The sequence below is a fragment of the Hemiscyllium ocellatum genome, chromosome 44 (assembly GCF_020745735.1).
Source record: "Hemiscyllium ocellatum isolate sHemOce1 chromosome 44, sHemOce1.pat.X.cur, whole genome shotgun sequence".
In the NCBI taxonomy this organism is placed as follows: domain Eukaryota; kingdom Metazoa; phylum Chordata; class Chondrichthyes; order Orectolobiformes; family Hemiscylliidae; genus Hemiscyllium; species Hemiscyllium ocellatum.
In genome coordinates, this window is record NC_083444.1 from 9,753,114 (window position 1) to 9,766,238 (window position 13,125).

The 13,125-nt window shown below is 46.5% G+C and overlaps 1 protein-coding gene across 8 annotated transcripts in view; it reads left to right on the plus strand.

Annotated features, from left to right (window-relative positions):
• Nucleotides 1–7,240: 7,240 nt before the first annotated feature.
• The window catches only part of slc12a9 (solute carrier family 12 member 9), a 39,205-nt gene continuing 33,320 nt past the window's right edge, over nucleotides 7,241–13,125 (plus strand). For 6 of the 8 annotated variants that reach the window (XM_060854545.1, XM_060854546.1, XM_060854544.1 and 3 more), the window contains exon 1: nucleotides 7,241–7,613. In XM_060854545.1, coding sequence (XP_060710528.1) covers nucleotides 7,400–7,613 — 214 coding nt within the window. In that variant the 5' untranslated portion in view covers nucleotides 7,241–7,399. The remainder of the gene's footprint in view (nucleotides 7,614–13,125) is intronic. The other 2 variants (XM_060854547.1, XM_060854548.1) reach the window with 2 other exon arrangements.

Consider the following 13,125-nt stretch of genomic DNA (forward strand, 5'->3'; position numbering starts at 1 on the left):
AGGGGCATGGGGGGGTAGAGAGGAGAAGGGGGTAAAGGGGGACTGGGTGGAGGCAGGGGAAGTGGAGGGTGCGTGGGAAGGAGGAGAAGTGGGGGCAGGGGGAGAAGGAGGGAGGGTGAGGGAGGAGAAGTAGGGAGGGGGAAGAAGTTGGGGGGGTAGAGAGGAGAAGGGGGTAAAGGGGGACTGGGTGGAGGAAGAAGTTGGGGTAGAGAGGAGAAGGGGGTAAAGGGGGACTGGGTGGAGGAAGAAGTTGGGGTAGAGAGGAGAAGGGCGTGAAGGGGGACTGGGTGGAGGCAGGGGAAGTGGAGGGTGTGTGGGGAGGGAGGAGAAGTGGGAGGGAAGGAGAAGTGCGGATAGGGGGTGTGGAGGGAGGGAGGGTGTTGTGGGTGAAGGCAACAGCTTAGCGGTATTATCGCTGGACTGTTAATCCAGAGATCCAGGTCATGTGCTGGGGACCCGGGTTCGAACCCTGCCCATGGTCGATGTGCAATTTGAATTCAATTGAAGAAGAATCTGGAATTAAGAGTCTAACGATGACAGATGTCAAGAAAACTCATCCGCTTCACTCATACCCTTTAGGGAAGGAATCTGCCATCCTTACCTAGTCTGGCTTTACATGTGACTCCAGTCCCACAGACAATGGCGTTGATTCTTAAACTGCCCTCTGGGGCAATAACTGATGGGCCTAGCTAGTGATGCGCTCGTTGCATGAGTGAATTTTTTAAAAAATTACCAACAGTAGTTATTGGCCAAGCTTTCTTTCATTCTAGTTTCCTTTCCATATATCGATTCAATGTTCACCGTCTCTAATTTGTTTATTGACAATCTACTGGGGTTCCCGTAGCTGGAGAGATTTATCAGAGAGCTGAGATGTTGTAGAATTCATCTTCTGTGCGTATGTAGTCCACGTAGCTGACTAGTGAACCTATTCTGATGAACCGTGAACTGGGGACATAAATGTTGCCCCTCTGCACCCAGTATGAAGGAGCTTTCTCCTATTCCTGACTCTGCTGCCCTTCGGGAAAACGGGAATGCATACCATTGTTTCTAACACACACACCCAATCCTAATATGGTCAAGATTAAGGTCAACTGTCATATGACCTGGGCTCATAGTCGGTAATAACCATGTGCCAACAGCCCCCAGGGACCTATGCACAGTAAGGGAGTCGGTGCTTTTTTTTGTCAAGAAGGTTGAGTGACAATGCATGTTTCAAATAGAACAGCAGAGCATTCTCTGAACACTCAGTGGGTCACACTGCATCTCTGAAAGGTCACTAACCTAAAACGCTAACTCTTGTTATCCGCAGACAGTGCCTGCTGTGCTGAGTAATCGATTGCGTTTTTGTTTAGAATTTCCAGTGCCTGCTGTCCTTAGCTTCAACCTTGTTAATGGTTGGAGAGTATTAAGTTGAGGCAGGTGTTTGCAAAGTAGTTTATTTTATTTCACAACTCTCTGTTTTTATTTGAAGTGAACATAGCTGTCAAGAGGAGAAAGTGAGGACTGCAGATGCTGGAGATCAGAGCTGAAAATGTGTTGCTGGAAAAACGCAAGAGAGCCCATTATCTTTCTTTAGATATGCTTTCCGTTTGTGCACCTAATTAGCCTTTTCAACCACAATGTTATATCATGAAAGAAACTTGGAATTAGATTTATTGAAGCTAGACAAAGAGTTTTTTTAATCAGAAACAAATTTGAATGTGTTTCTGTATATCTGCCCTGACAAACTTTGCTGAAACACCACCATTTCTGATTAAATCTGTTTATCAAAGAGTGCCTTGGCTGTGACTGTGTGATTAAAAAGAATTAGAGTTGGGTTTTATTGTCATGTATACTCAAGTAGAGGACGCCATTCGGACCGACTAAGAGAAGACGGCAATGTGATAGGATTCTCACCAGATTATCTCGTTGGCATGGACAAGTTGGACCGAAGTGTCTGTTTCCATGCTGTACGTTCCTTCCTTTCCGTTTGGAATACTGAGCTTCAAGAATGCGTTGCTGTTTGCACTGACTTCCTCACCCAACTTAAGGAGGAAGATAACAGGATCTAGTTCAGTTCGCTGAACAGCTGCTTAAGAATGGATCTCTACATTTTCGTCATCGTACAGCAATTAAACTCTGGCCCCCAAGGGTGTGTCTGCTTTCATAGTGTTAGACTTTGACATCTAGCAGGGTGTTTTGAAAGGTGTGTCATAACGAGTCGTATTGCACCAAAATCAGTCCAACTAATCCATGCCGACCATAACCCCAAACTAAACTGGTCCCACCTACCTGCCCCTGGCTCAGCCCTCCAAACGTTTCCTGTTCCTGCACTTATCCAAATGTCTTTTAAATGGTGTAACTGTACCTGCATCCACCACTTCCTCTGGCAGTTCATTCCACACACGAGCCACCCTCTGTGCAAAATAGTTGTTCCTCGTGTCTATTTTAAATCTGTCTCCTCTCATCTTAAAAATATGCCCCCTAGTTTTAAAATCACCTACTTTAGGGTAAAGACTGCTAAAGTTCACCTTATCTTTGCCCCTTGTGATTTTATAAACCTCTATAAGGTCACCCCTCAACTGTATAAGTCCGGCTGTTTGTTTTACCAAAATGCAATAACTTGCATTTATCCAAATTAAACACTATCTGCCACGCCTCAGCCCATTGACCCAAATTGACCAAGATCTCTTTTTGTAATTTCTAACTCTTTGCAACTTCCTGAGATCTCAATCAGTTTTGGTTTCAGATTCCATATCAGCAGCAGTTCAAAACGGGAGATAGCAGCCAAGTCAGAGGTACTGTCCTTCAGATGAGATGTCCTGTGACCCTGTCAGCAAAGGAAAATAATCCAATGGCTAATGCTTCCAAGGACTCAGAGGCTAAGGAAATTCAACATGTCCACAATGACTCACCATTTTTTAGAGGTGCAGCGCAGAAAGCATCCAATCTGAATGCATCACGGCTTGGTCCAGCAACTGGCCCAGGACCGCAAGAAACTACAAAGATTTGTGCGAAGATTTGTAGCTTGGGTGCTCGTTGTTGTGGTTCTGTTCACCGAGCTGGAAGTTTTTGTTGCAAACGTTTCGTCCCCTGGCTAGGCGACATCATCAGTGCTCTGGAGCTTCCTGCGAAGCGTTTCTTTGATGTTTCTTCCGGTATTTATAGTGGTCTGTCCTTGCCGCTTCCGGGTGTCAGTTTCAGTTGTCCGCTGTAGTGGTTGGTATATTGGGTCCAGGTCGATGTGTTTGTTGATGGCGTTTGTGGATGAATGCCATGCCTCTAGGCCAGGACAGACCACTATAAATACCGGAAGAAACATCAAAGAAGCGCTTCGCAGGAGGCTCCAGAGCACTGATGATGTCGCCTAGCCAGGGGACGAAACGTTTGCAACAAAAACTTCCAGCTCGGCGAACAGAACCACAACAAACTACAAAGAGTTGTGACCCCAGCCCAGTCCATCACTCCAACCAGCCTCCCATCCATTGCCTTCATCTACGCTTCCTGCTGCCTCAGGATAGCAGCCACTATAATCAATGACCCCTCCCGACCTGGTTATAATCTCTTCCAGCTGGCAGAAGATACAAAAGATTGAAAACACATACCAACAAATTCAAGAAAAGATTCTTCCCCACTGTTATCAGATTTCTGAATGGACCTCTCATATATAAGAGTTGACCTTTCTCTGCCCCTTCTCTGTAGCTGTAACAGTATATGCTGCATTCTGTTCTTTTACCCTGATATGCTTATATAAGGTGGGATTTGTCTGGATAGCATTTGTTATGGACCAGACAAGCTTCCCTCAAAATATATTAAGAAGGTAACCTAGACTGTAACTTTTTTTCTTATTTTACGGTAAAGGTGAGATGCTGTGCTTTAGATGCAATGCGACTGGTTAAACTACACAATGTTAAATAAAACACAATTTATTCAAGCACTATAGTTAAAATACAACAAAAGACAGAGAAACTATTGGAAAACTTAACAGAATAACACATTTAGTAACTATTACTAATTAACTTCCTATGTATATATTGGAATATATCCCATAAACACACCCTTTGGCAAAAAGGCAAATTTGAAAACAGGTTTTGTTTCACCTGTAATCCAGCAGCCTAGCAAGAGAATCCCCAGCTTTAGGTTATAATCAAAACAAGGGAAAATAGTTTCCACTTCTTTAACTGTTGCTGAAAGCTAAATCTAAAAATCCTGCACCTGAGAGCGCTTGAGCCCACCCAGTCAGGCTGCTTCTATTGTTCTAACTTTTTAAAAAAAAACTCAAGGCTTCACATGTTGTTTATCTTCTCATAAACTGCTTAGTACTTGACCCCTAATCTCTTTTTGAAAGAAACTAGGACAAAATAACTTCTTAAAGCTACAGCATTGTCTCACACACAAAACAATACTTCCACTATCTCAGTACATGTGACAATGCTAATTTTTTAAAAAATCAAATGCAGGGTGGGGGCAGTGATGGAGGAGTGGAGGAATATCTCCTTGCTCTCCAGTGGCTGATCAACATCTCTGAAAACAAATTATCAGATCATCTCAATTTCCCATTGATGGCAGCTTACTTTTGTACAAATTGTGTGCCTCTTTTAAAAGATGGGAAACCCTTCAAATGCACTTCACTGGCCGTGAAAGGGTACATCCTCCGTTTGGCTCAAATAAATGTCTCGTCTCAGGAAGCAAGCACTATTAACTTTCAATCACTTCATAGTTGACCAAGGGAGATAGAATTGTGTACTAGTTGTCTCTCCTCCCAACCTCACCAGAGAGCTTATATCAAGGCCTGGATGGGGATTAATGCCTGGACACCACACTTCAAGAAGACAGAGCAGACAAGGTTCAGGAGGATGGTTGTTGGAATGAGGGACTCGTCAACATTAATGTCACAGCAGAAGGCCATTCAGCCCACATGCCAGTCGCCTGACTGCAGTACTCCCCAACTTCCATAACCTGTTAGAATGCTTTTAGGAGGTTAACAAGCCGGTTAGACCAAGGAGAACCAATGGATGTTATCTACTTGACCTTTGACAAGTTGCCGTATGGGGGTCTGCTGAGTAAGATAAGGGCTCATGTTATTAGAGGCAAGTTGCTAGCATAGTTAGAAGCCTGGGTGTCTGGCAAAAAGCAGAGGGTAGGGATAAAGGGGTTTTCCTCAGGATGGCAGCCAGTGACGAGTGGTGTTCCACAAGGGTCAGTGTTGGGACCACAACTTTTCACTTTATACATTAACAATCGAGATGAAGGAACAGAGGGCGTACTGGCCAGGTTTGCAGATGGTACAGAGGTAGGTGGAGGGGCAGGTAGTATTGAGGAGGTGGGGAGGCTGCAGAAGGATTTACAAAGGTTAGGAGAGTGGGCAAAGAAGTGGCAGATGGAATACAGTGTTGGAAAGTGTGAGGTGATGCACTTTGGTCGGAAGAATAGATTATTTTCTAAATAGGGAAAAGTTCAGAAATCTGAAGTGCAAAGAGAATTGGGAGCTCTAGTCCAGGATTCTCTTAAGGTAAACTTGCAGGTTGAGTCAGTACTTAGGAAAGCAAATACAATGTTGACATTTATTCTGAGAACTTGAATATAAAAGCAGGGAGGCATTTCTGAGGCTTTACGAGGCTCTTGTCAGACCACGTTGACAGTATTGTGAGCAATTTTGGTCTCCATACCTCAGGATGTCCTGGCTCTGGAGCAGGTCTGGAGGAGATTACAAGAATTTTCCCAGGAATGAAAGGCTTAATAAATGAAGAATGTTTCAGGACTTTGGGTCTATACTGGATGGAGTTTAGAAGGATGGCAGGGGAGGTTGGAGTCTGATTGAAACTTACAAAATACTTAATGTCCTGGACAGCCTGGATGTTGGGAATATATCTCCATGAGCAGGAGATGAAGATTGAAGGACACAGCCTTTGAATCAAGATTCTCCTTTAGAATGGAGATGAGGGGAAACTTCTTCAGGTGGAGAATCTGTGGAATTCATTGCCACAAAGGGCTTTGGAGGCCAGGTCATTGAGTATATTTAAGACTGAGATTGATAGGTTCTTGGTTGTCAAGGGGGGGTCAAAGGTTACGAAGAGAAAGCAGGAGAATGGGGTTCAGAAACTTAGCTATGATTGAATGGTGGAACAGACTCAATGGGCTGAATGGCCTAATTTCTGTTCCTATGTCTTACCGGCTATTGTGATGCAAGTGAGTGTCTAAACAGCGGGTACAGGTAAATTCTGTTGAGGGGAGAGGTCAGCAGAAGGTGTGATGGACCAATAGTCCTCACCCTGAAAGTAGGAATTGGAGTGAGCTTTTATGATAGCAGTGGAAAGTTTCCAAGTCACCCCTGATGGCGCCCTGTTGGGTCCAGACGGGGCCCACACTGAGGCAGGGAGACTCCGACCGAGGGGAGAGGGGTAGGGAGTAAGGGGGACGGGGGAGATAAAAGAGAGAAAAAGGAAAGGAAACAGGGGAGAAATGAAGATGAGCTGAAAAATCGACGTTTCGGGCATGAGCCCTTCTTCAGGAATGAGGAAAGTGCGTCCAGCAGGCTAAGATAAAAGATCCTCCTGCTCTTTAGATGTGGCCTGACCTGCTGTGCTTTTCCAGCAACACAGGTTAGCACTGCTGCCTCACAGCGCCTGAGACCCGGGTTCAATTCCCGACTTAGGCGACTGACTGTGTGGAGTTTGCACATTCTCCCCGTGTCTGCGTGGGTTTCCTCCGGGTGCTCCGGTTTCCTCCCACAATCCAAAGATGTGCGGGTCAGGTGAATTGGCCATGCTAAATTGCCTGTAGTGTTAGGTAAGGGGTAAATGTAGGGGTATGGGTGGGTTGCGCTTCGGCGGGTCGGTGTGGACTTGTTGGGCCGAAGGGCCTGTTTCCACACTGTAAGTAATCTAATCTAATCTATCTATGTTAAACATTTTCAGCTCTGATCTCCAGTCCTCACTTTCTCCTAGAGACGAAGATTAGATTAGATTAGCTACAGTGTGGAAACAGGCCCTTCGGCCCAACAAGTCCACACCGACCCCATACCCCTACATTTACCCCTTCACCAAACACTACGGGCAATTTAAGATGAGGCCGGACTCTCAGGTGGTTGAGGAAGAGGAGGGACAGGGCGTGGTCTCGGTGGGGGTGGGGGAGAGGGGTGAGCAAATGAACGCTTGAGATGGGGATTTAAGCGGATGAAAGGGACCAATCGCAGCGAGAGGGGCATCACATGGGCTGGCATCCTTAAATTGGCAGGTGGGTTGGGAAAGGGAGAGGGACAGACGGTGGTTTTGATACACGGAGTCAGCTGATTGTATTGTATCCATTTGCGGTTCCTTTGAAATGGACACGCGCTGACGCCGCTTTGTTACATTGTTGCAGTTTCAGGACAGAGCGTGGGATTCCCCCCTTCTCTGTCTTTCCCCCTCTGCCTCTCACCATGTCCAGTGAGACCTCTCCCCTCCTCAACTACCGGCTCTATAACGTGGCCGGTGGGTTCGCCGAGAGCTGCGGCGGGGCCCCGCAGGAAGATGAGGTCGCCGTCTCCGGCACCGCGTCCCAGCCCGATGACTCCAGGAAGCTGTCCACTTTCTTCGGGGTGGTGGTCCCCACCGTGCTCTCCATGTTCAGCATCGTGATCTTCATGCGAGTAGGTAAATGCTGCCTTTTCACGTTCATTCCGACCTCTCCACCCCCTTCCCCCTCTGTCTGTGTCTCTCTCTCTCTGTACACATTCCCATCTGTATTCCTCCTGCAATGATTTATTTTTCTAGAAAACGTTGACTCACTTTTTACACTAGATATCAGAAGCTGCATTTTAAAAGCTGTCCCTTTCTTCAACTGCGGCGTTTTTGTTTGTTTTTTAATTGCATCTGCAACGTTGTATCCTGGTGACCTTTCCCTCTCCTCCTCTGCTGCATTGGATATACACCTGGAACTCTGGGGGAGCAGTCCAGGGCTAGAGCTGACTCCTGTCAGGCGCCTCATGTTAAATTGCCCTGCCTGCTTTAGCAGGCTTGTGCACCGTTCGGGAGAGCACCCTCTTCCCTCACTTTATTGGGAGGGGATGTTTAGTTTTCTTTTGCAACATGAACTGAAATTGCTGGAGAAACTTGGCTGCGGTGGGAAGGGAACAGTTAATGCTTTGAGTCCTGTAACCTTTTCTGAACTTAAACTGCAGTTTTTCTAACTGTTCTGGTAACCCCTCCCCTTCATTAGAACCTGTAGTGTCCCACTTGCCCCATTTGTATCCTTCACCGTCGAGTTAACTGTCTGTAGTCAGGGCCTGATGTGTCTGTGTGTATATAGCTCCTTGACACAAAATCTGCTCTAAGGTGCTGGGACCTTGCTCTAAAGAATCATAGAATCCCTAAAGTGTGGAAACAGACCATTCAGCCCATCAAGTCCATGCTGACCCTCTGAAGTGTGACCCACCCCAGATCCATTGCCCAATCTTATTGCTCTACATTTACCCTTGATTAATGCACCTAACCTACATGTCCCTTAACACTTGGGGTAATTTCCCATGGCCAATTCACCTAACCTATACATCTTTGACTGTGGGAGTAGATTAACCCACACAGACATGGAAGGGATACCTACAGTGTGAGCTCAGTTTCTTGATGCTGCCTGACCTGCTGAGCACTTCAAGTGCTTTGTTCCATTTCTAATATTTCATAAATATGACTTGGTATCACTCCTGTGAATTATCATTGCTTTTTTTAAAATAAAATTCACATGAGCAATTTCTTTTCCTCTTGCTCCTATCCTGTGACTTTTTTGTTTTCAAGTGTGTTTCAAAACTGTGCTAAATAAAGGCACATTGTATCATTTGCTAATCTCACTGGCTTAGCCCACTTGGAGTCATACAGCATAGAGACAAGCTGCTGGGCCCAGTCAATCCAATTTAGTTGCCACACTAAATTAGTCCCAGCTGCCTGCTCCTGGCCCATATCCCTCCAAATCTTTCCTATTCATGTACTTATCAAAATGTCTTTTTAACAATACTTAAAAGGCACCTGGATGGGTATAGGAATAGGAAGGGTTTGGAGGGATATGGGTCGGGTGCTGGCAGGTGGGACTGATTGGGTTAGGATAATCTGCTCGGCATGGATAGGTCGGACCGAAGGGTCAGTTTCCATGCTGTACATCTGACCCTAAATGCCCTAACTGAACTTGCATCAATCACTTCCTCAGGAAGTTCGTTCCACATGTGAAACAGTACTCTGTTTTTAGAACAAAAAAAGTTGCCCTGTCCCCTTTGTTTTTAAGCCTTCCCCCACCCACCCCTCTCTGCCTGCTAGTTCTGAACTCTCACTCTGGGGGAGGGGAAGATCCTTACTATTCACCCTACCCATGCCCCACAGATTTTATAAACTTTTCAGGTCACCCCTCAGTTCCAGTGAAAAAAAGTTCCTTTTTTTTAAAATATAACTCCATTCCCAACAGCAGCAGCATAAATCTTTTCGGAAACACCCACCCGTTTAATAATATCGATACTACTTTAACCAGAACAGAGACCTTGGAGCACAGGTGCATAGTTCCTTGAAAGCAGAATCGCAGGTAGATAGGATAGTGAAGGTGGTGGTTGGTTATAGAACATTACAGCACAGTACAGGCCCTTCGGCCCTCGATGGTTTGACAGGTCGGCACAACAATCTGAAGCCCATCTAACCTACACTATTCCATATGCTTGTCCAATGACAACTTAAATGCACTTAAAGTTGGCGAATCTACTACCGTTGCAGGCAAAGCGTTCCATACCCTTATTACTCTGAGTAAAGAAACTACCTCAATTTAAAGCCATGCCCCCTCGTGCTCATGTTATGCTTTCTTTTAGTGGTCTGAGCACTGACTTTAGGATTTGGGAAGTCATGTTGTGACTGCATAGGATATTGGTTAGGCCACTTTTGGAATATTGATTTCAATTCTGGCCTTCCTGCTATAGGAAGGATCGAGTCCGAGTCAGAGGTGGAAACAGACCGTTCAGTCCAGCCTGTCCATGCCGACCAGATATCCCAACCCAATCTAGTCCCACCTGGCCCATATCCCTCCAAACCCTTCCTATTCATATACCCATCCAAACGCCTCTTAAATGTTGGAATTGTACCAGCCTCCACCACATCCTCTGGCAGCTCATTCCATACATGTTGTGAAACGTGAGAGTTCAGAAAAGGTTTACAAGGATGTTGCCAGGGTTGGAGGATTCGAGCTACAGGGAGAGGCTGAACAGGCTGGGGCTGTTTTCCCTGCAGTGTCGGAGGCTGAGAGGTGACCTTTAGACAGGTTTATAAAATCATGAGGGGCATGAATAGGATAAATAGACAATGTCTTTCCCACTGGGTAGGGGAGTCCAGCACTAGAGGGCATAGGTTTTAGGGTGAGGGGGGAAAGATATAAAAGAGACCTAAAGGGCAACCTCTTCAAGCAGAGGGTGATATGGAATGAGCTGCCAGAGGATGTGGTGGAGGCTGGTACAATTGCAACATTTAAGAGGCATTTGGATGGAGATATGACTGGGAAGGATTTGGAGGGATATGGGCCCAATGGGACTAGATTAATTTCCGATATCTGGTCGGCATGGATGAGTTGGACCAAGGGGTCTGTTTCCGTGCTGTACATCTTGAACTAAAGGATGTTATCCTGTCTGTTTGCAGTATGGTGAGCTATGGTGTGTTTGTATCTGAATTTCCAAATGGTAGTGCCTGGTTACATTCACCTTCTAGCGGTTACCTTCCTCCTACCATCCATTATTCCTGAATGTCTGCTGCAGTAGTCTGCTTCCCTTTCTCTCAATCATGGGTAACTTGCTTCCCCTATAGTTCTATGGCCTACATGTCCAGTCTGCGCACACCCATGTCTGGAGTGGGTAGTATTAGGCCAATGGGTGTGGGGGAGAAAGTGGGAACAGTTAGGATAAGAGGGACCATCATCTCGGGTCGAGATGAGAAGTGAGGGTCCCCTCCGAGCTTGGGTGAATCTATTGGACTTCACAAAGTTGCAGATGCTCCATCATTCAATCCACCAGGATGAATAGCTTTTTTTGGGGTGGTTCTCTGAGATATGGGGAGGGGACAGGAAAGTGGAGTTCAAACTCAAGGGTCAGATGTGATAGTTTTGAATCCCAGAGCAGGCTGAATGCAGTCACCACCTCCCCCAGCCTGTCCCAACCTCTTGTAGGAAGAGGTGGCAGCCAATGTTAGTAATCCAGAGGGTACATGTTCAAATTACACTTGTGTCGCAGCCATGTCATGTTTAAAAACCCACCTGGGTCACTTAGAGTCATAGAGATGTACAGCACGGAAACAGACCCTTTGGTCCAATCCGCCCATGCCGACCAGATATCCCAACCCAATCTAGTCCCACCTGCCAGCACCCGCCAGTATCCCTCCAAACCCTTCCTATTCATATTTAAAAGGCATCTGGATGGGTATGTTGTAATTGTACCAGCCTCCACCACATCCTCTGGCAGCTCATTCCATGCACGTACCACCCGCTGAGTGGAAAAAGTTGCCCCTTAGGTCCCTTGTTTTTTATATCTTCCCCCTCTCGCCCTAAACCCTTGTCCTCTAGTGGATTCCACTTCCCCCTCCCCCCACCCCATCTGGGGAAAAGACCCTGTCTATTTATTCATGCCCCTCATAATTTTTGTAAACCTCTATAAGGTCACCCCTCAGCCTCTGACGCTCCCAGGGAAAACAGCCCAATCTGCTGTCCTTGCCTGGTCTGGCCTACACGTGACTCCAGACCCACAGCAACTTGGCTGACTCTTAACTGCCCTTTTTAAAACAGTGAACCACTCGGGTGATGGGCAATGAGAGTCCGCTCTGGTGTTGTACTGACTCTTGTCGTCTCATCTTTGCTCCTTTGTCCTGCTTTCCATCCTTATCCCTGGTCATGCATATTCTCTCTCTTGATGTTTGGCATCGGTTAAGGGGAAAAGTTGGATATTTTAACTGTTTCAAATACCACCCGATCCTGACTGACTGCAGTGGGTGAGAATGGGGGGAGTATTCTTTGTGTGTGTGTGTTCTCAGAGCACAGTTTCTGTTTTGTCTAGGCTGTGGGGAGGGGGTCAAAGAAACGTTTTCCTTCTACTTCCTCCTTCTGCCTGTATGTCTCTCTCGTGCTCGCTCTCTTTAACACAAAGCTGCCTGTGTTTGCTGTCTAGCTGTCCCTGTTCAAATGCAGAGCACGCAGTGCTGCAATGGTACTAGGGATGATTGGAGAACAAATGCTAGCTTTACCAAAGTCACTTGGTCAGTTATTGGTCAGTACATTGAGTACAGGAGTTGCGAGGTCATGTTGCAGCTGTACAGCACCACTTTTTTTGGAATATTGTGTTCAGTTCTGGTCTCCCTCCTATAGGAAAGATGTTGTGAAACTTGAAAGGCTTCAGAAAAGATTTACAACAATTGGAGGTTTTGAGCAACAGGGAAAGGTTGAATAGACTGGGGCTGTTTTCCCTGGAGCGTCGGGGGTGACCTTTTTTATAAAGTCATGGGGGACATGGATAGGGTGAATAGACAAAACTTCTCCCTGGAGTGGGGGCATCCAGAACGAACGGGGAAAGAATTTAAAGGGGACCTATGGAGCAACTTTTTCTCAGGGTGTTGTGTGTATGGAATGAGCTGCCAGAGGAAGTGGTGGAGGCTGGTACAATTACAGCATTTAAGAGGCATCCGGATGGGTATATGATTAGGAAGGGTTTGGAGGGGAATGGGCTAGGTGCTGGCAGGTGGGACTAGATTGATTTAGGTCGGCATGGATGGGTTGGACAGAAGGGTCTGTTTCTGTGCTGTAGGACTCTGATTCTTGCGGGACAGAAATTCAAGAGGAGCTTTGGGTTTAAAATCACTTTGATTTTTGACAGAGGGGATGAGGCCAAACTACATCAGTGGTGGGAGGCTGTGGGCGGCATGGTGGCACAGTGGTTAGCACTGCTGCCTCACAGCGCCAGAGACCCGGGTTCAGGCGACTGTCTGTGTGGAGTTTGCACGTTCTCCTCGTGTCTGCGTGGGTTTCCTCCCACAGTCCAAAGATGTGCAGGTTAGGTGAATTGGCCATGCTAAATTGCCCGTAATGTTAGATAAGGGGTAAATGTAGGGGTATGGGTGGGTTGCGCTTCGGCGTGGACTTGTTGGGCCGAAGGGCCTGTTTCCACAC